Source organism: Paramormyrops kingsleyae, chromosome 9 (assembly GCF_048594095.1).
Source record: "Paramormyrops kingsleyae isolate MSU_618 chromosome 9, PKINGS_0.4, whole genome shotgun sequence".
Classification (NCBI taxonomy): Eukaryota; Metazoa; Chordata; class Actinopteri; order Osteoglossiformes; family Mormyridae; genus Paramormyrops; species Paramormyrops kingsleyae.
The window spans coordinates 4,994,017-5,021,732 of NC_132805.1; the positions used below are offsets into that span (position 1 = coordinate 4,994,017).

The following is a 27,716-nucleotide window of genomic DNA, read 5'->3' on the forward strand; positions in this document are numbered from 1 at the left end:
AAAGCCAAGTGTTGGGTCCCATTTCTTTGTTTTGGAACTTTTGCTTGTATTTTGGATTTAGTTTTTTGGACATAAGCTCTGATGTTCGTCCAAATCTTGGTGTTAATTTGAAGCCATCCGCTACACAAAAGCATCTTGGTTGATATTTCTTAAGTGTTTAGACTTGTAAAGCTTGTACTCATGATGTGGAGGGATTTAAAAATAGCATTGTTTTTGAAGTTGCAAGATGTAGAGAGCAGTTATGTATTTAGCTGGTGGGGACTCTCATGCCACCTAAGACAAGTTTTGATTCCATTAGTGTGAAGTATGTTTTCAACTCTGAAAATACTATTTTGGTATGTTTAAACATCGCGAGGAAGTGGCTTTTGTAGGGCAGACAATTGTTCTTTACACCTTGTGTCTTTAGTTGGAAAAGCGCTTACAATCTGGGATTTTTTTCTTCAGAAAAGTCATAATTGACAGTATTTGCCAGTTAATATTCATAATATTTGTGGTTCTGCACCCGAGTCATTTGATCTGCAAAAAAGGACAAAAGTCAGTGCATGTTTTATTTTCGTTTTATAGAAAAAAATCTATAGAATTCTTATCAGCATAATTAATATACATATATCTTGAACTTTTATGAAAACCAGATGTCAGCTCTAAAGTGGTGGTTCATTTTTATCATTCAACACTGTTTATAATAACAAAATAGCGTGTAATTTACAGTAGGTTTGCACCGTATATATAAATTTTAACCCATAGCAATTCTTTTTTACAGCGCTAGATGGCAGTGGTTTTTACAGTGCTCTCAAATATTGCGCGCTTTGCTTTTATGGTACTAAAATTACTTCACGTGCTCAGATAGCAGTGGATTATACCGGTATGCAACGTCTTTTTTTATCGACATGCGTGACACAAACAGACGAGCGATGGCTTTGAATGTTGAAATGCAAGACGTTCTGGTATATGATCATTTTAAGATGTGTTTTTGTAATTATTGCATCCGAAGAGGGAAATTCCACTGGAATAGCCAAGCATTTTTGTTGCTGTCGCATTTGGCTTATTTGATGTGGCTTCATCTTAGAAAAAGATCAGGTTGGACTGCCCCATCTCAAATAGTTTTTGTGTACATATTAGTTCTTGTTCAGTAATGTGAGAACCTTGTTCTCTCCTCCGTTTCAGTTTGGACTTGATCCCCAGCAGTGTCTCTATTTCAAGCAGGACAGTCAGCTCATAATTTGTCGTCCTCCAACAGCTTGTTCAAGCCAGTGCAGATCTTGGTGAGGTTGGACGAGAACGGTCCATTTGGAGAATAGAGACTGGCAAGTAGCTCTGGGTTGGAATAGTGACTGAAGACATGATTGATCCTGCCGTGGGATTTGGGGGTGAGGTGCTTGTCCACCAGCTTCAGCAGCAGGTCTCGGCACGCCGTCAGGATTTCTGACATCACGTTCTTGTCAAATGTGAAGTCCACCTTGGTCACCGGGAAAGAGACCATTATTCATTTTACTGCTTAGTATAAAAGCACATTATGCTTTATGCTGTATTGTAATGTAACTATATACAGTCGGCCCTCCATATTGGCTGAGGATTGATTTCAGGACCCCCCTCAGATACCAAAATCTGTGGATGCTACAAGCCCATTATATAAATGGCATAGTATTTGCATATAACTTACAAACATCCTCCAGTATTTTTAAAATCGCTTCAAGACGACTTGCAATACTTAATACAATGTAAATGCTCTGTACATACATACACAGACATAACCATCATAATACATATAGAAAATGTAATTATAAATAGTGAAAATAAATTTTTATTTTCTCTCTCTGTCATACACACACAGTGTTAACACTCACCACCAACACCAAACATCACCAAACATTTTTTTTAAATATATTTTCAATCTGTGGATGCGGAACCTGCGGACACGGAACCTGCAGATACGGAACCTGCGGATACGGAGGGCCGACTGTATATATGGTTGCTGGTAGTTAACTATGTTGAAATTTGTCAAATTTATGTTTAAGAATTTTTCTTTTAATCGTGATATACAATTGGCATCTTTAGTCATTCTTTGCTTTTATGTGCTTAAAATCTTCATTATTAATAAGCAGCTAATGCTCAACCGAGTCATGAAGGATGATGAAACAAGATTCACTGCAATGAATCATCACCCTGTTGAACATTTCTGACAGTGTTGAAGTTAATAGAGTGTCTGCTTTCACAGATATTCACTGATGTTGCCGTGATGAGTGACGGATGATGGAGACTAACCTCATAGAAGCTTATGGCGGTCATGGCAACCTGGCGGAGTTTCTTTTTGAAGTCCTGGGCCAAGCTGAGCTCCTCCACACTGAAGCGATTGTGGCGATAGAGGACACTGAGCTTCACTGCCACCTTGATTAGGTCCTTCCCCACATTCTGGGCCTCTGCCCGGCTGCCTGTGTACCCTTTCGAAACCCTGTAGAGTTCATCGAGGATATCGCTGCTGGTATCGTCAATGAGCGCTTGTACCATAGACTTGCTGGCCATGTGACTGAGAATCTTCTTCTGGGCCTTCATAGCCATGTCCTTTGAGCTGAAGGTATCCATTGCAGCTATGGGAGCAAAGGGAATCAACATTTGAAACACCTGAATCACAGGATATGGTTTGTTTTGCATATTACAATAACATTGGAGGCAACCAAAGAGACATAAATGCCGGTTTTTGCTGAGGTCACGTTTTCATTTTTAATACAGAAAAATCCATGTTGCATACACACTAATACCTATACACAGAAGCAGATTTGCAATCAGAGATTTAAGTGCCAGTTGAGGGAAAATCTACAATAATATATGAAAAGTAATATGGCTGCCAAGATTTCATATCCTGTTTAAGGTTATGGTTAAGAGAAAGTATGAATCAACATAGATTTCTTGTTTTTTGTCTTGGTAATGGGGGATGGTCTGGAGGGTTTTTGGATTTTCATGTTAAAAAAAAATTATGCAACTCTATTCTCTTTCTGTTTAGTTAGTTTTAAGGTCTGTTGAGTCTTACTGAAACCTTTAAAACCCCATAGAGACGCAGAGTCCTGTTCTTCATGCAGTGGGCGGGGCTTCAGTTTGACAAAACTGTAATCGTGATGATATTTGTAGATGGGTGGGAACAGTGACAGTTGGTGACAACTATAATTACCTACATAACTGCCTGCCAATAGTCATATACACAGTGTCCATAAATTGCATACAGGATACACTTTAAAAACAAACACAAGCTTAATGACCCTTTTCCATGTGTAAGATTATGTTTCAATTTCAATTCACCTTCTTGCACTTTCCCCTATTACTTTCTATAAAAAGTAAATCTCTTTGGAGAATTCTTATGCACATTTATTCTTATTTTCCTCTGTGCACATACCGGTATGCAACTCATTTGCACACTTGTGTGCTTTCTTTCTCTGGCTCCTGCACACGCATTCCTGACACACAAATACCCGCTTATTATGCTTGGGTCACCTGACCTAGCAGCATGAGTTTGCCTGCAAAACACGTTTACAGAGATCCCCATTGAGAGCACATGTGTGAGTTTCAGAAACAGCCAGCCATGTCTATGTCAATAAGTGTCACTGATTAATAAACACTGGTTTACTGTTACAGTAGCCTGGCCCTGTCGAGCTTGATACTGTGACCTTTAAGTTTATCATGACCCTGACACCTGTCATTACAGAGTGTCTTTACAGACTTGTGCTCCTTGCAGTATTTTCAGGCTCTCAAAACATTCACTTGACACATTTAAATATCTTGTTGTGTCACATTTCGCTTATGAATACTCCTTTGCTAACCAGCGCTTAACATTGATTATCTACTGCATGGGTTTTCAACCTTTTATTGAACCAGCGGCCCCCAAATGAAAATAGACTTTAGCTAGGGAACCCTACAACAAATGTGGGAGGGGCTTTAATGATTCACCTTTAATTTTCTTTGCTCTGATAGGCATATTGCATCAATCAGATGATGCCAGTTTAAGAAGTGCATCAACGGAGCCCCCTCAACTGTTCGGTGGGCCCCACGGGGCTCTGTAACAATTGCCAAGTCTTGCATAGGCATCTAGCTTAGCATATTTTATAATGTTACTATATATTCTGGGGGCTGTAGATACAGCGCTGTTTTTAAAGGGCTGATATTATAAGTTTTTAGAATGTGAATTTCAAGTATAATTTAATAAATAGCTTGAGTACTTATTGATTTTGAATGCTAAATACTGTGTGAAGAAATAGTTAACTCTAAGGTAAAATGTAAAAAAAAAATACTTTTTGAAAAGTATTTGAAAGGTCTAGAACTGCCTCTTTGACAACTTGGTGGCAGTAATAGGATGGTCCAGTGGGAGGTGCTCTTGAGTTAGAGGATTGCTAGAAGGTTGGATAACACTTTACTCAAAGCAGTCATACAGCTGCATTATAAATACCTTCATAATGCATTGTAATGCATTCATAAAGTATTTAAATACAGCTGTAAATATTTATAAAAAGGCATACATTAAAGCCATGTTTATTATGCATTATGAATGCTCTTAGCTTTAATGCACTATGAATACCTTCATAATGCATTATAATGGTCAGTACCGAAGCTTGTTGGTTGTAATGTCACTGAAGATGCTACCGCATGCTGAGACCACAATTGAGGTTGAATCCAACCCAGATAATGAGGAGGTGCAGCAAGGTGCGACTGAGGTGTTGGTGAGCAGGAGCCAATAGCAAATTTTGAAGCAGATAGAGGACCGCTAAAGCAAATGTTCTGGAAATTTCTAGCTGATCTACAGGACAGGGTGGTCCATGAGGAACAAGAAGCTGCTTGACGGAAGTTGTTTCAGCATCAGTTTCAGTTACTGCAAGGGGAGATCAGTGTACCTACTGGGAAGAGGTACTGGAAAGAGATGGGGAGGAGGCAGAACAGCCTCTTGGAACCTCCACCAATCCAAGACCAGCAAGTCATATTTGCCTTCCTAAACAGCTCAAAATGAAATAGGTCAATGAAACATATGACATGGAACATTTCTATACCCCATTTGAGTGCAGAGCTACAGTTTGTAGAAGGCTCCAAAAAGACTGGACCATAAAACTTGTTCCTGTCTTGAATGGCAAAACATCTAGCGTCTGAGTAGCAATTGATGTGAATGAATCAGGTGAATATGTGTTTGTCAAGGAGGCCATACTGAAGAAGCATTGCATCAATGCTGAGAGTTTTCACTCAGTGGAAGTGTCAGCAGAGGAAACCCCCAAAAGAACTGTACATTCAGCTGAGGAACCCTGTACATTCAGCCGAGGAACCCTGTACATTCAGCCGAGGAACCTCTGTCACAAATGGGTGAAGCCTGCAGGGAAAATGAGATTGGAGAAATAATCAAATGAACAGTTCATGAAGATGCTTTGTCCAGAGTTCCGGGTTAGGTTTGAAGAGCAGAACTCACTCATCCCTGAGAATGATGCCTGACTTGCAGACTTCTTTGTGGCAGCTTAGGGGCGCACTCAACCCTTGAGTGATATCCAGTGGAAGACTACTGAAGACAAGCTTCCCCCCTGATGGAGAAGAGGGGTGAGAGAAGTCTGAAAGGGACTGAAAATTCAAGTTCTACTAAGGCGGAGGCTATCAAATGTTATAATTCTGGCTAAGTGGGTCACAAAGGACCCACATGTCTGGATCTAACTCCCAGCTTGTGCTATGCGTTACTTGTTTGCAGCCTACTTTTGTTCCTCTGCCAAGCTAAGTGACATGCCTGTTGGATTAAATGGCCACAAAGCAGTTGCTTTTGTAGACACTGGCTGTACTTTGAGTTTGGCCGCGGCCCATCTTTTTGCAGAGTGGATAATGACCCTCCTGTAAGGATTAAGTGTGTGCATGGTGAAGAGCAAGCTTATCCAACTGTCGAGGTGTACCTGGAGGTACAAGGACAGTGCATATCTTATGAGAACAGCATTTTCCATACCCAGTGGTCATTCACCATGATTTTACTGTACGTAATATGGCACTAGCTCAGTCCAAAAAAGGGGCAGAGAGAAGCAGAGAAAAAAAATCTTGGACTGCCCTTCCTTTTTATGGATATCACCTGCTGGCTAGCTTATTCAAGCTGAAGGAGTCCAAAATGGGGAAAAGGGAAGATAAGTTTCAAAGAACGGTAGTACAAAGTTCAGACCTTACAGAGCCTGATAACCTTCTGAGCCGTGATCAATGGAAAATGCCGCTTAATATGCCTCAACTCCTAAAGGATGATCTCCGTAATGTACTCCTAGGTTGTAAAAGCAGCTGACATATGTTGGACTGACATGTCATGTAAAGAGGGTGTTTTCTGCCTGTATATAGACATTTTATATCATAAAAGTAATCCGACTTTTCAGACTTCTGAAAAGTGTAGGTAATATTGTGATTAGTTTGTGGCATTGACCTTAGGTAGGTATCTTGGGACGATGCAAAACATATTCCAGAGTAAGAAGGCACTTCAACTTGCTGAGGATGACTAAAAGACATTGCTGCCTTTTGCAGAACCTGTCCTGAGTACCAAAGTATGGCCATCAGAACGGGCATCTCCAAGCCCCATTGGAGCCCAAGCCTGTCCTTTTGAACATTTGGGGAGGAATACTGTAAGCCCCTCGGAAGAAGCTGAACAGGCAACAAGCACATGTTGGTAGTTTGTGATTCCTCAACTTCATACTCTGAGGTCTCTCCTTTGCAGAACATTATTTATTTTTATTTTGCGCCTCTATTCTCTTGAGTAGGGTTTCCTTAAGAGAGTCTTATTGCTATGTTTTTGTATAGACTTCCGTTATCTTGATTCAGCCTTTAAATTTGATTCCTACCCTTGTCCATTATGGAGATGACAGGGAAAGCTAAGCTTATTAGTAGACTACTGTAGGTTACTGACAGGTGGCTCTTGCCCCAGAATCTAGAGAATTAACCAACTTTTGTACTCCTCACCTCATGCAATTCTGGGTTTTACCCTTTGGTTTACATGGTGCTCCTCCAACTTTCCAGCAATTAATGGATATTATGCAGGAATGATGCATACTGTGTTGTAGGAGAGTTTGCCGCTGCTTATCTCGGTAATGTAGTGATGCTCAGGAATATATGGAACCCCCATCTGCATCACCTTCGGGTAGCATTTTGGTGCATTAAAGATGCTGGCTTTGCTATGAAGTATAGCGCTATAGAGCTCTCCAAACGGTAGGCAACATGAAGGATATCTGTGCTCGTTTATCTTGCTGGTATTTGTCTTTGGAACCATTTCAGTTTGTGAATAAGTATCAGCCTGGCAAAGAAAATGTAACTGCAGACTTTGTCTCTTGCCTGATCTGCGAGAGTTTAGAGGTGGGGTCATATGTGACAACTGCTTAAGCCTCGCGCAGGAGTTGCTAACTGCAGTATACAATTTTTCTTAATATTATGACTAAGAACTTCCAGCAGTCTCCCTTTTTTCTATTATGTCATGGACTTTAAGGTATTCTATTTACTTGCTGTTGTTCATTTAAGGTTCCTTTGATCATTTGCGTCATGGCTTCATTATTGTGTCATATAATGGTTATTGTGCTGTAAAACAGGAGATTAATCGTGCCTGTAATGGACACTTTCTCTGATAGGTGTGCAAGCTTGTAAAGAATTGTCTGAGCATAGTACAGGCTTGTGATTAGCTTTGTTAATTTACCAACACTTTCAAACATGCTCCGGAATTATCTGCTGTCAGAGGCTGGATGAATGACTACATTCACTCCAAAGCCAAATATTTAGCCGAATATTTTTTTTTTTTGTAAATAGATTTTTTGAGTCAATAAATCTACCTTTGGAGCTGTCTCTTGGTCTTGGCATTAGAGTTGCCGTCACATACTCATAGCAACATTGAACACCACCTGGTCTACTGAGTTCATTTTTTCCGTGCATATCTGGGAGTATGAAGCCGTATAGCATTTGTGCTAAGTTAATCTCTGTGGTGCTGCCCATATTGATTCTTATTATAATTAAAAGGGTATGGCTGAAATAATGTAATAACTCTTCAATGCACTTTTGTGGGACTGTCTTGTTTTCCTTTCTATGACGTGGATGCTTAGCTCAGGGGAGAAACCATGAAAAGGTGGTATCATGGGGGCATGAGGCAAAGCCCCAACAGCGTCAAGGACGAAAACATTCTATTCCCCTCAGATTTGAGATGTGCAAACATTAGGTAAACACCACAGTCTCTCCCTTTACTTTATAATGGTTGTAAAGTCAAGACTATCTGTTGGAGTCTGACATGTTAGAATAATTTTATGCCTGGAAAAACCACAGTGGTTGAATTCTTACAACAGCTACAATGGCCAAGCAACAGCAAAATTGGAGCAATATATTAGCAATGATTTTTCAATATGGAAAAAGATAACACACAAGAAATAAACTGTAATTCAGAAGAAGCAAAATAGAAACTCCATCCAGTGACCACATATACATTACAGGGCTGTGGTATTTGAAAAAGTCATGAAACACATGTTGTGTTTGACCCAGTATCTTATGAATACACTAGTTTCAGAAGTAAATGATGGTTAATGCGATAACATGTAAATATACATCAAGCGTTCAATCGCATGTTGCTATTTAACAACATACATTGGGGAAATTGTAAGTTGCTTGTGAGTTTTCTTTCATTTCTTTCCATTCATTTCAGTTCTCAGTGCTTCCACAGACCTGAATTCAAGCCCTTCAGTAAGAAAAGAGAACGGCTGTTTTAACCATATCTCCATGGTTAACTCGCTGGTATGTAAATGCATCATTTTCAGACGTTCAGGGAGAGAGCACAAGGTTCGCTTAAAATTGGCGACCTGCTCCAACAGGTATGAGGCCAGGGGCTTGTGCGTTACATAGCGCAGGCAGGTTCCTGCAGGTCTTCACTAACCAGCTTTATTTGGAAAGCAGACAGCAAAAGAGCTTGCTGTCTGATCTAAAACATCACCCCAGACCTGTGAGAACATCCCTCTGGCCTCATAGACGAGATGTTGGTGGGTCCATGACCTTGTCTTGAAGCCTTCACGTTGCCCCAGAGAGCTCTTTAGGCTGACGAAAATTGAACCTGTGCCAAGCATTAAAAATACATTAGTATTACTCCTGATTTGCCTCTTATTGAGCTCTTGGGGTATTCTGATTCTCTGGTGACTATTGTTTTTGTGCATAGTCCTATTGTATCGTGTCTTCAAATATTACTTGCAGTGACCCCAAATATCGAGGTTTGCATGCTGTAAACATTTACATGGTGTAAATATTAACTGTGTGCATGTGGAGATGTCTGATATCCAGTTCAACTTTACCAGCTCAGCTGAAAGCCGCTACTCCTATAAACCACGAAGAGTCTTATTCTAGCCATTGTCATTTGAGCAGTGGAACTTCAGAAATTCGCTGAAAGTCACAAAAGGATTTTACTGCTACAATGTTGCACCTTTACACAAACTCTTTACAGGGATTAGAAGACATTAATTCACTATATTTACTTTAAACCATGAATGGAATAGGAGAATTATAATAACTTTTTATAATTTTATATTTAATTCCATTCCATACAAACTTAAAGTCAGGAACTCTGTAGGGATCGCAGTGGCTTCTGCAATTTTAATCACATTTCCTCACCATTAAACTATGAGGCAGCTGGAAACAGCTGAGCTTCAGAGCGTGGTTCAAAGGAGGCCTACAAATGATTATTTCACCTGGTCCAGCATGGAGAGCTTTTTCAACATGTTTGTTGCTGTTAGTTTTTATACAATAGGACAACAGTCTAGAGGAGCTCCTTGCGTTGGCTCTCCCTCAGATATGTCTTCTAAAAGAAGTAGAACCTTTAAAATTTGCCAGATCATTTGTACATTGAATTATATTGCAAAATTATTAAATAGACGGGGCAGAGCTAAAAAATTCTGGGCCCACTGACAAAATGTCACTTGAGGTCCCTCAGCCAATAATTTTACACATTCAAGGCCCCCTGCAGGGTGCTTTAGATACCATGTGTCTTTAAGTACCATATCAGTACAAATCACTTCTCGAGACTGATGACAATTTATTTTGCTTAAGCATTTGACTAACCTGTTATTTTATGTTGTAGAGATACATCTCTAGAGTGAAATATAAAGTATAGTCTTTATAGAGATTAAATCTAAACATAAAAACTATGGGTTAAATCTGTAACGTTGCAAGGGTTTTTCTTTTCATTTTAGAAACTGAATCTGTCCTGAAATTCCTTTGGGCTTGACTTTGTCCTTCTGCAATTTAGTGTAGTTTCATCACTCTTAAATACTTCCAGTTCCTTACATGGTGATGAAATGTCGTTTAAATGAAAATAACCTTTTATGTTGGACATAATCCGTCTTTTGTTGCAATAAATACTGCTGTAAGGTAAACGTGAATGTCTTCTCAAGCAAACCAGCTACTGTACCAGTGTGCAAATGTATAGACATTTCAATTGATAATTTTTAAAATGGCTAGTCTCTGCCAGTTTCCAGTGTTTCCTGAACTGGGTTTTACGGTTCTGCCAAAGTTCAGGAGAGCTGTAGTAAAGTGTAATGATTAGAGAAATTTGAACAAATGAGCTAAATATTTAGGATGGCAGTGATGACTGGATCTGGTAGAACGCTGAACTCTGTTTTTGGGCAATCCCTCAATAACATGGGGCTGATGCAAGAGGGCATCGTATTGTTTGAAGGGTGTAGAGTGACTGGCAGCCCTGTAATTAAACAACATCAGGATCTGGGACTCGTTCAGCACTCAAGACTCAAGTCAAAGTACATCACCTGACTAGAGTATGTGTCATCCTGGCCTCTGGCTTCTCTGACATGAGTGTCACGTAAAAGAGAATAATTTATTGGGGTTTTCTGCCACAGTTTTGCTGTGAGTAGAGCTATTAATTTGACACAATAAGAATTATAATTCATACCTCATAAATAATATATAAGTATTTCTTCTCCAGATTCACATTTTTTTAGTTGAATTTGGGCCCAACTCTTGAAATGGTTTTAGATGTTGACTTGGATATACTGTATTGCAATGAAAACGGTAACAAATTGCAACAAGGTATTGAGAAGACTACTAAAGTTTGTTGTTATTAAATTTGAATTTGAAACGTTTTAAAAGCATGTTCCTCACTCAAAGCAAAATTGAAACTTCTCATCAGTCAGCGAAATCTGGAGTGGTAAAGCATGACCGAAAAGATGGTACTTTATCTGATAAAGACAGCGCTCTGAATATAGTACACAGTCCAAAGCTGAGGTAAAGTATCTCGTAATGCTGATTAACTCGATAAAAGTTTGGAGATATAATTCACTTGAAAATGATACATTATAATCAGTTACATCATATACAGTATTCGCTAGTAAAAATCTCTTCAGAGCTGGGTAACGTGAAATATTTTTAACGTTTAAAGTGTTCTCCATCTCTGCAGTGCTACCTATTTCTGAGTGAACACAAGCATCATTCTCAGAATGTGAAACACTAAGAGAATAGAATACATTTCCATTCTAACCCATGATCTCAGAATTAACCCTTCTATGTGCTTTTACTCCAACTTAAAACTGTGTTAAAACATCTGCAGTCTCTTAAAAACACTAGTCAGTTATATTAGCAAGGTGAGAGGACTGACATGTCAAAGGTCTTAGCATCACCGTTAGCTGCAAGATGACAGGTCATGCACCGTAAGCGTAAACCCTGAAGAACCTCACCTCTCTTTCAGTCACTCAAACTCCAACTCGTCAAGCTTCTTTCTCCCCTCTTCTTTTGAAACTGGTCTTGAGCATTAAATTTCCGTACTTGTGGGACTGTTCCTCCAGTAAGCAGAAGCAATCCAAAATCCCCACTGCCACAGACGTCCGTGTATCTGGATTTTCTAAAGATTTTTTTGAAAGCCGAACTTCCTTGAGGAACTAATTCTTCAAGACACGCCCCTTTGCCTTCTGCCTTGCACACTCTGTCTATCTCCCCCTCAGCCCCTCCCTCTCTCCCTCCCTTCCCTCACTCTCTCTCTCTCTGCTGACGCTGTAGATTGCCTCTGCCTGTCCTAACAAGTGTGATCCACAGAAAGAATTTAGTAATAATCCAGCAGCATGGTATTCTGAAAAAGGTTTGGCTTTAGCCTTTTTGTGCTGACCAATTGCATTAATGCAGTGGACAGTCAGCAGTGGACTGCTTAACAACCCCCCACCCCACCACGTTAACATTGCTTATGCTTTAATTACAAATTTATTGCACTTTTCTGGTCAAATGTACTGGCATTACCCAGCCCACACAACTGGATTAGCTAGACATATAATCTAACTGAAATTTCCATTACAAGCATCAGTCCTACGGGGCAGGATCCTTAACAATAAAAATAACATGCATATTTTGCCAAAAACTGACATTTTCCTGTCACTCTGTGATCTCCCTTTGTACGATCGCCCACCTCCTTCCTGCACTCCAGAATGATTCAAAAGGGAACAACACAGAAAAAAGCCTGGAAGAGATGAAATGAAACCAAAGACTACAGTGTGATTTGTTTCGTTTTATTTTTCGGCTTCAGATCTTGTTTGTCGTTCCTTTAAACGTTTTGAAACTGAAACTCGTGATAACTGATTCCATAATTAAATTTTGAAAAATGAAGCTTTACAAACCTGTTTTTTGGGATTTTATATTTATATTATTATTTACCATGAGAGGAAAGGATGGATAGGTTAATGGAAGATCTGGATAGTTGTGGAAGATTTTCCTTAATCTTTAAATATTAAATCAATATCTTGCTTCCTCAGTCCTGTGTTTCAAAACAAACGTTTAATATAATAGTTCCTTTAGCAAGAACCAACATACTTTTATAGATAATTGTCTTGCAAATGTGTAATTTTCAAGCAAATATATTCCATAAGCAAGAGTTCTGAAAGACGACCATCTGGACTAGATATCTGCCAGTTTCTGACCAACACAGTAAAGCTATATGAGTCTTGGGGCCCCCTGCTTTTTCTCCCAGTGTCTTCATTCAGCTGTGGTCCTTTTAATAGAAAGTGAGCTAGTAGCTACGATGAGGACCAGTGAAGGAAGGCAGTGTGAGAATCTGCAGCTCCATGGCTCTCATTTTTTATCAACTGCCTGCATCTCCCTGGCAAGGTACAGTTCTACAACAGCACTGTTTTTTTTTTTTGCCAAAAGGCAGGAAGTGCAGTTCGCGTGGTTTCCTGGTCACATACCCTTTTATCGGTTAATGACATCTCATTCGGAAATGACAGTATGGAGAACGCCGGGTGGTGCAGGACCGGTGTCTCTCAGAGGCCCCAAATAGCACGCCGTGCAAGTTCTCCATCCTTGCAACTCACCTCTGCTGCTCCAGTTGCGGTCACACCTGCCTCGCGGCGGTTTGCCTGGCTCCCGTCTCCTGTGTGCATCAGCACGCCATCTAAACGGTAACATCAGTCTAGCTTTGCACATTCGCTTCATTCGAAAGACTTTCTCCGCTTCCCAAATCGCTTCCAAAGTGCAGATCTTCACTGTACAGCATGCATGAAATCCAGCTGTTTCCATATTTGCTGACACCTGTTACCTTTGTGCTTATTATTATTGCTCTTATTGCTTATTATACACTAATTTTCTTTTACTGATATTTGCTTGTTTTCTCTTGATTTCCCGCTATAGTTAAGGGCACCTTAAGTGCTTACTCTGGCTGAAATCTAGGGACCTCAACTTATCTGGCTGACCAGAATTTTAAACCTCCCCACCCCCTGCCCAACCTTTGTAGGAAATTGTAGGGGGGCCTCTGCCTCGGGTGTGGGGGCCCCCATGTGAATATTTTTTCTGGGCATATATACCAAAGGTTGGCAGGCATGCCCTCACCCCCCTGAAGGTGAACTCCAGTTTGACCTTTTAGGCGCCCTGCCGTATATTTCATACCATAATTACCATATCTCACTGCCACACCATAAGCTCTGCGGCATCTGAGCTTAGCTTCACATGAGAGCAATGTGTGGCCGGAAAATAGCCGAACTGAAACTATTATCACATCATTGTGCAGAAATAGTGCATTTCCAGTAAAAGCAATGGCAGCATTTTTCTAAATGTACGCTTTCATTCAGAGCTTTTGTCTTTTTCAGTCCTACTGATTTTTGATCGCTTGCTGGATTGAATTGTAAATTAATACAGCACTTGAAGCAGCATACTTGTAATTTAACAGGAAGCTTATTCCAAGCATTCCTTTGATGTTATACATGAGAATTATAAAGGTCAGCAACGCACAGATAGTGCAGGATGGAGAAAGTCTACTCATTTTGAGAGTACCTTCTAAAACACAAACAGCTTATCTGCCATAATATTATAACCCATTGCCGGATTTTACATCTATCACATTAGTAAAAAAAAATCTAAATGAGTAAAATAGTCAGTATTTCTGCATTTCTGCAATATATTTCTGCATTTCAGGACTTTTAAGTGTGTGCTGAGTAGGGAAATTCGATTCTCTGTGCTCCCAAACTTTTATTGAACGTCTCCCAGCAAAGGACTGACAGTGTACTGAGATCTGCCGCTATATGGATGTGTAGCTATGCATCCTTCCGCATGACCAGCTGTAATGTACGTGGGGTTAGAGAGTTGGCAAGATGCGTGGCTGGGGAGTTGCCAAAAGGAAATACAGATTTCTATGTGACTGTGTTGACTTTGTATTATGTTTATGACGACATCAGAAAGGATGGGAAATGACAATCAGAAATTACATAACAGACATTTAAAGAGCCACCAGCGATTATATTCACAGGCAAATATAACAGGTGTCAGCACATGCATGCTGTTTATGGACAGTAAGGTTTACAAACCTGTTTTAGCACGTGTGCCATGAACGTAGCTTATTACATGTCTATCGCATACTAATTGTTCAGTTTTATTAAACATGTGCTCTTGAAATACAACAGAACCCAATTGTTAGAGTTCACCGTTCCTAACTTACTGGGCACAACACCTTTTTTCAAAGATATCTGGAAAATCAATTGCTCAAACCATTGTCTCACGCCATAAATTTAGAATATAACGCATATCTCTTGAAAATTGTAGGTACTGGCATACTAAAACTGGATCTTACTTAATAAGTAGTACATAATAGGGTGCTATTGCTTTATTTATTTAACTTATTTGTATTAATGTTAGATGCTATTTCTCTTTAAGAACAAGTGGGCCTGTAACTGAACAGAAGAAAAGTATGACAGAGTCCCTGATTATACTCTTGAAGTTCTCACAGCAAACTACAGGTGGTGCTGCGTATGGGGAGGGAGAAGGGTAACTGGGCATACTGGTTCCTAAAACTGTGCTTCTTGTTTTTGATTTCTGGACCTGCATTCTCAGAGCTACCAGCAGGGGTCATGCTCTCCTGCGTGTTCCCAGCCTCGAGTTTCCCTCCTTTGCTGTTCTTAGTCTTTTTGGCTTTCCCCTTGTCCTGGGGGTCCATGGAGACGGCGGGGGTCCCTGTCGTGCCCTCGAGGGGAGGCAGAGTGTCAGGTGGCAGGTCAGTAAGGTTGGGCTTCCCCTCTGCTTGCTGTTCGCTGGGTATATTGGGGTTGGAGGCGGAGCGCTGGGCATTAGAGCTACAAGAAAGGAAACAGCAACAAGAGAAAACAAGCAATTTAATAAACCCTGCTACATCTTTAACCTCTAATTAATACAGTACATTATGAGTTAGAAGGTAGAAAGTAGCAGATAGAAAATCCATCCATCCATTTTCTGAAACCGCTCAGTCCCAACTGGGGTCGCAGGGGGGGGAGGGGGGGGGAGACCGGAACCTATCCCGGGAACGACGGGCACAGGCGAGAACCAACCCTGGGCAGTCGTCAACACTCCGCAGGGCGCCAGGTAGAAAATGAAACAAACAAATTGACTGTATACTTTTATCACACGATGGTTTTGTTTCTTAAAGTTGGCCGACAGCCTAACATGAAATCGTACACAACCACCAAGTAATTAATACCAGTTAGTACCAGTACCAATAGTTACTAGTATCAAGGCAACTGGATATGCTAAACCATTTCCAGTAGACAGTGCTGTGGGTGAATTTTCACGCCGTTCCCTTCTGTGTTGCATTTCTATGTATGACGACGGGAGGTGATGGGATCCGCATCTGCTCACCCATTAGAGGTCCTCTCCTCAGAGTCCCGCTGCTCGCTGCTATAGCGCACATCCGCCGGGGACTTAAACGACAGATCCTTCTTCCCCTTCAGCCAGTATGTCTTCATGTAACCTTTCCCCTGAACACAGGGGTTTTGCGTTTAAAAATAATTCCGATGCACTCCCGTGGTTAAGCGTAAGCGGATCACATGATCTGTGGGTTGTTATGAAGAAGCTCTAAAGCTCACCTTGACAAAGATCTTGCCCCTCTCTTCAATGATATATGGTTCATGTTCCAGGTGGTCCTTCGTGGTCTGGCTGATGTGGATCTGCATTCCCTGTGTGATGTGCAGGAGAAATATCAATAACATGTCTCTGATCTGCTTGAGAATGACCTCAGCCCAGGCTGGCTTTGCCCTTTAGATTGTTACTATTACCTAGTAGGTTATGAAAATAGTATGCTCTAGGATCAGGAAGATATAGAGCGAATATCTGAAGTTACCCGGACAAATGTACAGGCCTTGAACGACTTATTATCCTTCTAATTTGTCAAAATGTCCATTATATTAAATGCTATTAAGTAATCCGTGACAATATAGCGTTATTTGCAACACATTTAAAAAAATAGTAATCTGGTGCTGAAAATGAGCACAGCCTCTGACTTAGCGTTCAGTGGGTGTACTAGCTGTGACTCAGGAGTTAGCATGCGGCTAACGGGCGCTCACCACCCCATTGCTCTCCATGCGGGAGGCAGTGTTCACCGTGTCGCCAAACAGGCAGTAGCGCGGCATCTTCAGCCCCACCACGCCAGCCACCACCATGCCCGAGTGGATCCCTGCAGGACACAAGGCCCCGGAACCTCAGTGTCTCTCTGTCAACTTACCATATTTATATATAGTATGTAAATGATCTAGTTTGTATTATCACAGCTTAGTTACTAAAAATGGCATATATAAGATAAGACACACACACACACAGAGTCGTGTAATCATAACTTTTTGGGGACCGCTCATTCATGTCTATGGGAAAAATGCTAATGCTAACTATGAGCTATCTATGATAGTTAAACTATCTTCGAGTCACAAAGCCAAAACACAGAAACTGACCTTTCAAATCTCTTTACTTCGTTTCAAACATAAACTTAGACTAAATTAAATGTCGACTGGATGGCAGTACCTCCATCTTTCTTACTTCTCTTTTCGTCTACCCCCCCATCCCGTTACATGACGAAACCCACACAGGATTATGGGTAATGTAGAACACACATATGTAAATACATTAACGAATAAAGCACACATTTAGATAACTCAAGTATCCCTTTAAACAAAAACACAAATCGTAAGGATTAAATCAAAATATCCAAAACATCAATTTCACAGCACTTAGCGGAATGTCTTATGAGGAGAGGTTAGCTGAGCTGAATCTGTTCAGCCTCGAGCAAAGGAGATTAAGGGGGGATATGATCCAGGTATATAAGATTCTAACAGGTCTGGATGCTGCTCAGCCAAATGGCTATTTCAATATTAGTTTAAATACTAGAGCTCGTGGCCATAAGTGGAAATTAGCTGGAGAACATTTTAAAATGAATTTGAGGTAGGACTTCTTTACACAGGGTGTAGTTAGAGTATGGAATAGTCTTCCTGTTAGTGTAGCACAAGCTGAAACTCTGGGTTCCTTTAAATCGGAGCTAGATAAGCTCTGAGCTATTAGTTAAGTTCTCCCCAAACTAGCTTGATGGGCCAAATGGCCTCCTTTCATTTGTAAATTTCTTATGTTCTTATGACAACCTTAACCTCTACCCAGCCCTAACCATAACCATAAGCAAGCAAACAAAATACAAGTTCTTGCATTTTTTGTTTTTTCATTGCAGTCACAGATGTTTATAAAATAGGATTCTGGTTTCCATAAGGTAAAAAAAAAAAAAGGTATTCATAGTCCCCACAAGGTATACCTGGACCACACACACAGCCGTGGAAAAAATGAAAAGTCCACTCTATATATTTTTTTTTTAATCTGCATTTTAAAATCCTGGTTTAATCGTGATTCTGCTGGCGAAAGGCTAAGCTGAGCAGCAAGTTGCTTCCAGGTTAAAAATTTCTAATACAGCAGGATACAAGAATAATGTGAAGCAGGAGACACTGGCAACGACCAGAAACCAGCCAGGTAGAGGGTGGAAGCGGCTTCCTAATGCCAGAGATGACTGTAACTTATCCGACAGTTTCTCATGAATCCTAGGATGACCTCAAGTGACCTTCAAAAGGAATGGGAAACATTAAATGCAGGTGTGATGTGCACTGCTAGGATTGTATCAGGCTCCTAGAAGCAGGACTGAAGTCCCATAAAGCGAGGAAGAAGCCCTTCATTAATGAGAAACAGAGAAGAACCAGGATGCAGTTTGCAAAAAATATATATTATTCACAGACACACACCCATAAATTGAGAAATGAGTGAAGCAAAAAATTATGTTGTGGTCTCTTTTCTTCCACGGCTGCATACACACATATAGCACTTTTCATACACAGAGGAAATTCAAGGTGCTATACAAAGAAAGATAAAAAAAAAAGAAAAATATGAAAATAACATTACTATAAGAAACAAGAAAATATATAGTAATATAGACATGTAATTAAATGTAATAATATATAAAAAGAAATTTAAAAGAAAAAGGCACGATAAAAAGCCATTAATTATGGTTAAAAATATAGCAAAAAAAGTGCTATATATTGCTAGTATATTCAGAATACATAACTGTAATTTTATCTTAGCTTTCAGTTCTGATCTTGCTCAAGGTTATGATGCCAGCGACACTCAATAATGTGAATAAATTGCAGGCTCACCTTGCACAGGTGTTAAGCCGAGATAACAGTGAATCTCTAATTCATATTTAGGTGAATAAATATCTGCTGTCATTCTCCTTACCCACGCGGATCTGAATATTATCTCCAGTTGAAGGATCTTTGAGATGATCGATGGAGCTCAGCATGTCTAAGGCCATGTCACAGATGTGGTGGGCATGGAAAGTGGTCTTGTTGGGGACACCTGCCACCACCATGTAGGCGTCTCTTATGGTCTCCACCTGGCATTGGAGAACGAGATGAAGTCAATGGACTATAGTGAATGTTGAGCCTTTAAATCACTGAATGAAAGCTTATAAACGGAACTGAAGATGACTTCATGTGATATGACTCATTGCTTTTAATACCCCTTAATGGATATTGTAGGTGTATTTCTGGATGACCATGTTTTCACCATCTTAGATAAATATTAAATGGTAAGAGAGACCACCGTGCTGCTTATTCATTATCCTACAGCTTCTCACCTTGTAAACATGGTGCTTCTCGCTAAGCGTGTCAAACACAATGTAGATGTCATTTAGCATGTCCACCACCTGCATAGGGGTGATGTGGATGCAGATCTCGTTGAACTTCACCACATCACTGAAGAGAATGGTCACATCTGGGAAGACCTGCAATGACGTGGGATAAACGTGTGTGCTGTTTTGTCAGGTATTGTTTTGTATAGGATACACATTTCAGGCTCAGACCTTGAGATAATGCCGATAGCAATGAATTGTTTAATGCCTCACACTACCTAAAAAAGTGCTTAAAAAGCGAATATATTAACCAATGAATTTATTGCATCCATTCTCTTTAACCGCTTATCTCATTCAGGGTTGTGGGGGTCTGGAGCCAATCTCTGAGAACAACCAAGGACGGGACACCAATCCATGACAGGGCGCAATCACACACCATTCACTAACACCAATTAGCCTTCAGTACACAGAGGAAACCCCATAACAACATGGGGAGAACATGCAAACTGCACATACATTGAACCCAGGCAGAGCCTCAAAACTCGGGTCCCAGAGGTGTGAGGCGACAGGGCCAACCACTGCACTACTGTGCCCCCCCCCCCCCTCCCTCCGCCCGAATTTATTCTGCACCAGGTTTCCAAACGATAATGAACACAAGTACTTATTGATGACTGGATCTGTTTCTCATGAGACATAAATACAGCGAATGGGTGTAAAATAAGGGCTGCTGAGATCTAACAGTACACATGAACCTAATCTTATACAGCACATACTATCAAACAAGCCAGTCGTAACTGGCCTGCGCAAGGACCGCAGCACCCAGCCGGTACCTGGCAGGTCTCAAGCGCAGTGATCCCCTTCCTCAGGCGGTCAGCCACAGCCTTGGGGATCATAGCATACAGCAGTGAGTCCCCCCTCTTCTTCTCCTCATCCAGCTTTTTAATGATCTCCTGTAGCTGGGCATACTTCTGCTGCTCCTAAGGATGCAGAGAGTGCCGCAGGTCACCCGCTTGGGCTACAGACACTCTGAGCACCAGAGGTGGAGATTTCAGGTCCAGAAAGTACAAATCCAGACCAGGATTTTGTTTCAACCAACCAGTTGAGTATAAAGAGTCACAGTCACAGAGTACTCAACTGGTTGGTTGAAACAAAATCCTGGTCTGGATTTGTACTCTCTGGACCTGAAATCTCCCACCTCTGCTGAGCACTAGAGGAAAGCTGCAATCGCAGGCTGTCTGTTTCTTTACATTTCTCAAGCTCAGTACCTGGTCGAGAGCGAGCTGCAGCTCCGCAGACTGCTGCGTTCCGGCTAAAATGAGCTCTCTGCTGGAGTCATGCAGGTTCAGGTCATTGACATACACTCCCATTTTAATCATGTCCTCCACTGTTTCAATACTACAATGACAAAAAAGACATGAGCAATAGTTACAGCTTTGTGTTTCACATTTAAGCAGCTGCTATCTCCATCAGCCATTTGAGACCATCCGACGGGAATTCCTTACCTTATTTTACCTTATTTTACCTTATTTTAACAGCTGTATGTTTACTAAAGAGATTTACTTGTCTTGCACAGAGATGCAAAAGCCATGTCTTGTTTTATTGGTAACGGAGAACGCTGAGTAGAACTTACATGGGCGTTCCAAGAAAGATGAGAGAGTCCCACTGCGAGACGTACTTCATCTGACCCTTGAGATGAAGCGGCTTTTTGGGAGGCTCCCGCATGTCCTCAAAAATGGTCTCGCTGCACTTTCCTGACATGTGGAAACACAGAACCAGCCCTGTTAATGCATTAGTCGGTTTTTAAGTGGTTCTGCAAACAGGATTGAAATACAGTGGTGATTCGAGAAGACGGATTTTGCTCTGTGCGTGTGTGAATTACGCTGACTGATGTGGGACACTGGTGGGTGTCACTGTAATTATTTAATGACTTTACCTCAAAAGTTTTCTGCACTAAAGTTTTTTTTTTTGGGATGTCATTTACTGTTAACACTCTTGAGTTTCGAGCGTGGAGATTCTTAGTCACAACGAAGTAGTGATATATGAAAAACGCTATTTATAATGTCTTATAAAGTGTGCACTAGAGAACACATGGTTTTCATTAAAGTCCTCGTTTTAAACATGAAGGACTGTTGAGAAAATCCTGAGCCTGGCTTGGTAGATCAGGCCACCGGCTGCTCTTACCTGTTACCGTCTGGAAAGCCAGCAGTTCGATGTCCTCCCCTCCTGAGTTAGCAGCAGAGTTACACTGAGTTAGAGTACTGCTGTACTCTTGGTCTGTCCCCTTCATATCCTCCAGTGCCTTGATGTCTAGGTTCACACAGGGGCATAAGTATGTCCGCTGCGCCACGTTCAGCCACATACCAACATTGCTCGGACATTTGAAAGAAAATCTCCTTAGGACTGTAAATCACAGTTTTATCTTAACAGCATCCATCCGCCTGTGTTAGTGAGTCTACTGTAGAACTGGGCCGTACAAGAATACTTTGCTATGCTATAGTTAGCAACATGACACAGTATCTATGAAAACAATAAGTGAAAATTCATGAATTCGTGTTATGATAGTGAAGCACGGAACCAGTCATGATGGTTCTGATGGTAACCAAGACTTTGACTTCTTTACCTCTCTCTTCCTTTTTTGGTTTCTCACTTTCCTCCTTTTCTTCTGGCTCCTCCTTACTCAGCTTCGGGATATTAACCTTCTGCTTGCTTTCCACTACAGCCTTGGAGAGCAGCTCAAACACGTTGTTCAAGTGGGTGTAGATCTACGGATCGATATAAGTTAAGAGACTCTGTTTGCATTCATAAGGCACATTCACCCTGAAAGTCTATTAGCTAGTTGGATAGGCACGGTAAATAAGGAACGAAGGCGAAAATCCCAGCACTCACGTTGTCCCAGCTGAATTCCAGCATGGGCCGAACGAGGGTGAATTCCTCATTCACTTTCTTCCCTTGCAAGTCGGAGAAGACCTCCTTGAGTCCATCTCCGATGCGATACATCGTCATGTCCCGCCGGAAAATGACGCTGAAGGGAAACATGTCGAAGAATATGCCCCGCTTCATGGGCAGCTTCTCATATCCTGGGGCTGTCTTCTGCTGGGGCATACGGTGCTTAAAGGCAGCATTGTCGAAGTTCATCTTATAGACCTGCAGGCGAGAGGCCGTCCGCCACGACACATGAGACTTCCAACGCTATGTTTTTTTATTAGTCTTTACGCAATCTTATTTTCCCATCCTTTTGATTTTTGACGTACGGTTTCAGGCTCTCAAAAGAAATCAGGGGATTTTTTTCTGTTTTTTCCCCAAATACATTTTACCCCACTATACAATTATAAGTTGCAAAGGGATGAGAACAAACTTGAAAACGTACTGAAAATTGACTGGTGCTTTATTGGCTGGTCCCCTGCCTTTTAACTCACCACATAAGTCATTTTCTCTGTTTCCTCCTTGGACAGGATTTCTACCTCAATATCTGTGTTGTAAAACTGTCGCCCCACCTGGGACAGCTGTCCTGAAAGAATGAACAGATATTGGATTTCGAATCATTTGTTTAAAATACAAGAAACAGAATTACTCTGTAAGGAATAGTTCACAGTGCCTTTCACTCAGCCATCATTCTGGACCACACTCCAGTCCAAAGTTATATGCATGTGGATGCATGATTGACCCAACTATTGGTTTTGATGTGCAGCGGTTTATTGGCACTACCTTTGACAAATTGCGTGAAACCCTTCCGGGTGCTACGGTAGTGCAGCGTGAGGCTGGTCTCGCATTCTTCCTCCACACAGAAGCTAGGCGGCTGCACCTTGGGGAAGGAGAAGCGGAAGTACTCGTGCAGGTTGTCGAGCTCGTTGATGAAGTCTCTCACATTGCGTCCCAGTACCTGGCAGCCATCGACAAATACAAGAGAAGAAACAGGTGTAAACTTTTAGGTAGGTTGCAGAAGAACTGGTCTGGGCATCAGGTGAAAAACGGCTCGAGGTCCTACGTGTCCTTCTCACGTTACCTTCAAAATTCTTTCATAGCCATAATTGCCGATCCTCTTTACCATGTAGACACCAAAAGCGTACATCAACTCGTCATGAGTCTTGCCCAGAACTTCTCCAGCTGCCTTAGCCAAACGGAGGATCAGATTGTCACTGAAATAGCACAGAGACATAATTCATAAGACAAGAACTCATTTCTGTTGAACTATGCTATTTTAAAATTTATAAATTTAAAAATGTCTGGAAAATGACACATGTCAAATGACAAAAATATCAATGAAATAGAATGTCTTAAGATCACAGAATTTGATTTTTTTTTTATTGTGCTTTATATAACTTTGAAACCATCACAAATAATTGGTAAGCAGCATGGAGTTGTACATGGAGGAAACTGTTTTTCATGCAAACTTGAAGTCTGACGGAGTGTAGCATTGTTGGCAATTTTAGCCAGGCTAAGTAATTGGTTCCTCTAACTGAGATGAATGTGGAACTCATCTGCGTCTATATGTGGACTCATCTGAGTCAATAACCTCAGAAAGAACAACGTGTTCTTGAGCATATATTCTTATCTCATTTTTCACTCAGGCATAGTGGAATTCTAAGCCATCACGCCTAGTCTATAGGGTTCTGGGGGTTCTACATTCAAATGCTAAAAATGAGAAAAATTTGATGAAGACATACTTGTGCATCTGGTGCCGTACAAACTTTAAGTGGGGAATCTCGGCCCGGGCCTCGATCAACCTCCACACATCCTCCCCGTAGGACTCATTGATGTAGTCATTCACTGCTTCCAGGTAAAGGCCGTACATTTTCAGGGGGGGGGGGGGGTTGGAACCTCGACCGTCTCACTCTAGGCTAACTGCACGGATCAGCAATATCAGGGCACAGAGGACGAGAGAAGGGGTTCTTAGGTACTGATCTGAAGCAACAATCGCATAGGAATGAACACAGATGCATAAAAAACAAATATTCAATGCATCAGAATCTATATATATAGCAAGATTCGAGGTGTGTGTTGTATAAACAGGGAATAAAATTGTAAATTGACAGTAAGTATAATAATATATATATTGTTTATTATCCACTAATATGCAGTCATATAGAAAAATAACATAAATTTCACTATTTAAACAAAAGCCTGTTTATTTATTACATTGCACTATAGAGTATGCTGAGTTTGAGTAGAGTATCTGAGTAGTCAGATTCTAGTAATGGACAAGTGTTAACATAGACTGTAAGGATATAATCCATAATGACCGCCATTCCAGCAGCGCTCAGCTCTCTCCTCTGTTCTCATTGTCTACCCATTGTTGGTCACCCATAAAAATACATTTTGACATTGTTCTCTTTGAAGAATATCAGTTTGAGTCTTTATAAACAAGATGGTATTACGTCACCAAGGTCAGTAATGAGTCGATAAAGGGTTGCACTGATTGCTACAGAAAAATATACTTTCTAAAAACAATAATAATAAAACGGTGCTTTTCACTTACCTTTGTTCTCACAGTCCTGTGCAATGAAAAAACCACAGTGACAAAGCCTAGTCTGTAGGGGTCTGGGGGTCCTTGCTGTATCTTCGGCCACCTGTTTATGGCACATTGGCCTCTTGATACTGTTTTGTGAGGACAATGGGCAGGAGAGCTAAAATAGGAGGGGCAAGGTGTGTTTCTGGCAGGTAACGTCCCACAGTATTAGTTTGCAGAGTCGGTATTCTCCTTAATTCCGGATAAACTACCAGTCACGAGTTTTTGCAAACAACAGGTTTTTACAACTTTTCCATTTATTTCATAAACTGCAGATTTTTAAAAATCTTGTTAAGCATTCAAAAGTTGAGTGAACAACTATTAATAAAAATATAAGTCTAATAAAACAAGTTTCCTTTATAACATGGAAAGAGTATGTAACAGTGCATGTCTGACATTTTATTAACTGGTTGTGTGGCGATGGCAGAGTCAGACTCTAGGCTGTCCTTTAACTTTAAATGCACTAGTTACCTGTTTCATCCAATGAAACAGAGCATTATTTAATGTTCCTTGTAGAAAGAACGCCTTGAATTTTATCTGCTCTTGAGGAAGTTACTTTGATGAATTAAAGATATTACATTTTCTTGCTAGTAAAGGTACTCAAATGGTGAACATAGTATACATTTATTTGCTAGCAAAGACAAAGAATATTAAGTGTGTTTATTTTAGTAAATGTTAAGCGAGTAACATACAAATGTAGAAATTCTCAGTGTGTGTAAAAACTGTTGAGCGGCGCTGCACTGTACATGCTCAGTATTTAGCACATTTCTCAGTGAGACGTGGACAGTGTTATACAACACATCATTTCATGCTAAAAGCGGAAAAATGTCATGTCACGTTATAAACATGTCATTTCTGAGAATTTTTTGACGATTCTTCACTGGTCTCACTGTCTTCCCCAAAGTACTCTGTGACCATTGTTAATTTGAGATGAGTTGACAGGACTGGCCAGACCTATCCTGTCAAAATCTGAAAAAAAGGGAATAATTATTCAAATTGGCAGTAATATATTGGCCTCTCTCTCATTTCCCCCATTGTCCCATTTCCATTCAGTAACTAGCTTGGGAATCACTACATTAAGAAACTCACTTCACTGCCTGATGAAAGAACAGTCAACAGCAGATTTTTGCCCTTAAAGACAAAAAACTCTTTCTTAAAGTCTGTTGTAGTTGTCCACCGACCAGTATTGTGGAATGGTGAGATGAAATAAACTCTGTTGAAATACTGGCAACATCCGAATCTGAATACAAAATGGTCAACATGAGCAAAATAATTAGAAACACTGTCCAGTGTAATCCAAATGTTTTCACGGCAGAGTTCTGCCCAGACGTGAATATTGTTGTAATAAAACATTTAAATTGAGTTAGAATTCTTTGAGGAAAGCAGTGAATTGTCCAATACTTCTTGGCCTTTATATGAAACCAGCAGTGCAATTAAGCTCACAATGTATTTAAGGAGTATATTTAATTTCATGTTGACAGTATCAATTTTGAATGGAGATGTTGAACAAGAGGTAGAATATTACAGAAGGGAATGTAACTAGAAATTTTATGCACTGTATTGTTCTTTAAATTATTGCGTCTGGTTCAGTGAAATTAAGTTTTTTCTGAGAAAAGAAGTGCTTCACTGCAGTATGAAACAGAAACAAACTTAATTTGTGGGATCCAATATGTCTAGCTGCAGGTTTTGGGAGGAACCAGATTTGATGATGTGCAAACAATAGTGCAACTCACCCGCCGTCTTCGTAGTCACTGTCCATTCAAACATTTTTAAACCTGGTTCCCATGAGGGGGCTGGCTTGGAAGCACAGGGACAGAGTATTTTCTGGACCAATGCAAGTCTGTTGCAATGTGTGCACATGCAGACAAACAAACTATAAGCAATTTAGAGACACTAATGCAACTAACCATATGTCTTTGGACAAAAAACCCAATAGCCGGAGAAACGCAGCACAGTATGGGAAGAACAAACACACTCACACACACGGCGCAGGAGCAGCGCTTTAACCCTTAGTCCTGAAGCCGCCAGGTAGCAGCGCTAACTGGCACATAACTCTTCCACCTAGTTGTTCACCAATTAATTTTAGTTTACTGACGGGAGGGCAGAATGGTGCCATATAGATAACGGCTGTAGCATTCCTAAGTTGTGCTTTCCGCGCGCCACTTTCTGTGGGAAAGACTCCGGTTCACGGTGAAAATTGTCGGATAGATTGTAGAATTTAAATAGTAGCCGCAAGGGGGCACTGTTGCACTGCTACTTTAAAAGTTAGTGATCATCTGACTATTTGTTCAGAAAAAGGCACCAGATGTATCCAATTTTTTAAAAACAAACATTTAAAAACATTTCATAGGTAGTTTATTGTATATATATATACATATTTTTTTCTGATTTATATTACAATACACAAAGTAATACACCTAAAACACCTAACTGATGTCTAGCTTGAATAAAAAATGTTTTGGTTTTTGTTGTAATGGCTGCCTGTTACTGGACGCATGTTATAAATTTCAGCTTTGGATTTGAGATTGTTATGTGTTTTGTTTTGTCTCCTGAGCAGAAAATCCTTTCTGAACTCTATAAACAGTTTTCTATGGGACTGCGTTCCGAGGCTTGAAATGCATGTACCAACTTCCAAAATAAGCTGAAGTGAGATATCAGGCTCTACGGAATGAAATACTGAAAGGTAATTTTTTTTTTTTTGGTCTAAAAGAAACTGTAACCCTCCGCAAATATATACTGGAGAAGTGGATGGCAGTTGGACAGAGGGTATAACAGCATTAAAAGTAATCAGGGAAACATGAGCAATCAGGAAGAAATATTCTGGCTATAAGTGAA

General features: G+C 40.6%; 2 protein-coding genes across 10 annotated transcripts; both read right to left on the reverse strand.

Annotated features, from left to right (window-relative positions):
• Positions 1–541: 541 nt before the first annotated feature.
• On the reverse strand, positions 542–11,901 carry tnfaip8l2b (tumor necrosis factor, alpha-induced protein 8-like 2b). Its single transcript, XM_023801316.2, has 3 exons — positions 11,679–11,901; positions 2,263–2,585; positions 542–1,456 (listed from the first exon to the last, which is right to left on the reverse strand). The coding sequence occupies exons 2-3, from the start codon at positions 2,578–2,580 to the stop codon at positions 1,214–1,216; spliced, it is 561 nt and encodes a 186-aa protein (XP_023657084.1). The 5' UTR covers positions 2,581–2,585; positions 11,679–11,901; the 3' UTR covers positions 542–1,213.
• Positions 11,902–14,635: 2,734 nt separating this feature from the next.
• LOC111838369 (soluble guanylate cyclase 88E-like) lies at positions 14,636–27,105 on the reverse strand. 9 transcript variants are annotated; one of them, XM_023801256.2, is made up of 19 exons: positions 26,861–27,102; positions 26,615–26,721; positions 24,852–24,999; positions 24,040–24,217; positions 23,379–23,511; positions 23,081–23,255; positions 22,792–22,883; positions 22,262–22,519; positions 21,996–22,137; positions 21,557–21,682; positions 21,006–21,126; positions 20,641–20,770; positions 20,206–20,352; positions 19,382–19,528; positions 18,982–19,138; positions 16,788–16,897; positions 16,311–16,400; positions 16,084–16,202; positions 14,636–15,545 (listed from the first exon to the last, which is right to left on the reverse strand). In XM_023801256.2, exons 4-19 carry the CDS (start codon positions 24,165–24,167, stop codon positions 15,197–15,199), a joined length of 2,424 nt encoding a protein of 807 aa, XP_023657024.2. In that variant the 5' UTR covers positions 24,168–24,217; positions 24,852–24,999; positions 26,615–26,721; positions 26,861–27,102; the 3' UTR covers positions 14,636–15,196. The 9 variants fall into 9 exon arrangements, with proteins under 9 accessions (XP_023657024.2, XP_072572220.1, XP_072572225.1 ...); XM_072716119.1 differs by having other exon boundaries at positions 24,852–25,850; XM_072716124.1 differs by having other exon boundaries at positions 20,641–20,698; positions 24,852–25,850; positions 26,615–27,105.
• Between the last annotated feature and the right edge of the window lie 611 nt (positions 27,106–27,716).

Coding starts and splice junctions, on each gene's coding strand:
- LOC111838369 (XM_023801256.2), bottom strand. CDS start 24,167: ATGTACGGCCTTTACCTGGAAGCAGTGAATGACTACATCAATGAGTCC. Junction 23,256..23,378: donor GCTATGAAAGAATTTTGAAG/GTAACGTGAGAA, acceptor GATGGCTGCCAG/GTACTGGGACGCAATGTGAG. Junction 15,546..16,083: donor GAGGAGAGGACCTCTAATGG/GTGAGCAGATGC, acceptor CCTTTCTTGTAG/CTCTAATGCCCAGCGCTCCG.
- tnfaip8l2b (XM_023801316.2), bottom strand. CDS start 2,580: ATGGATACCTTCAGCTCAAAGGACATGGCTATGAAGGCCCAGAAGAAG. Junction 1,457..2,262: donor CCGCCATAAGCTTCTATGAG/GTTAGTCTCCAT, acceptor CCGGTGACCAAG/GTGGACTTCACATTTGACAA.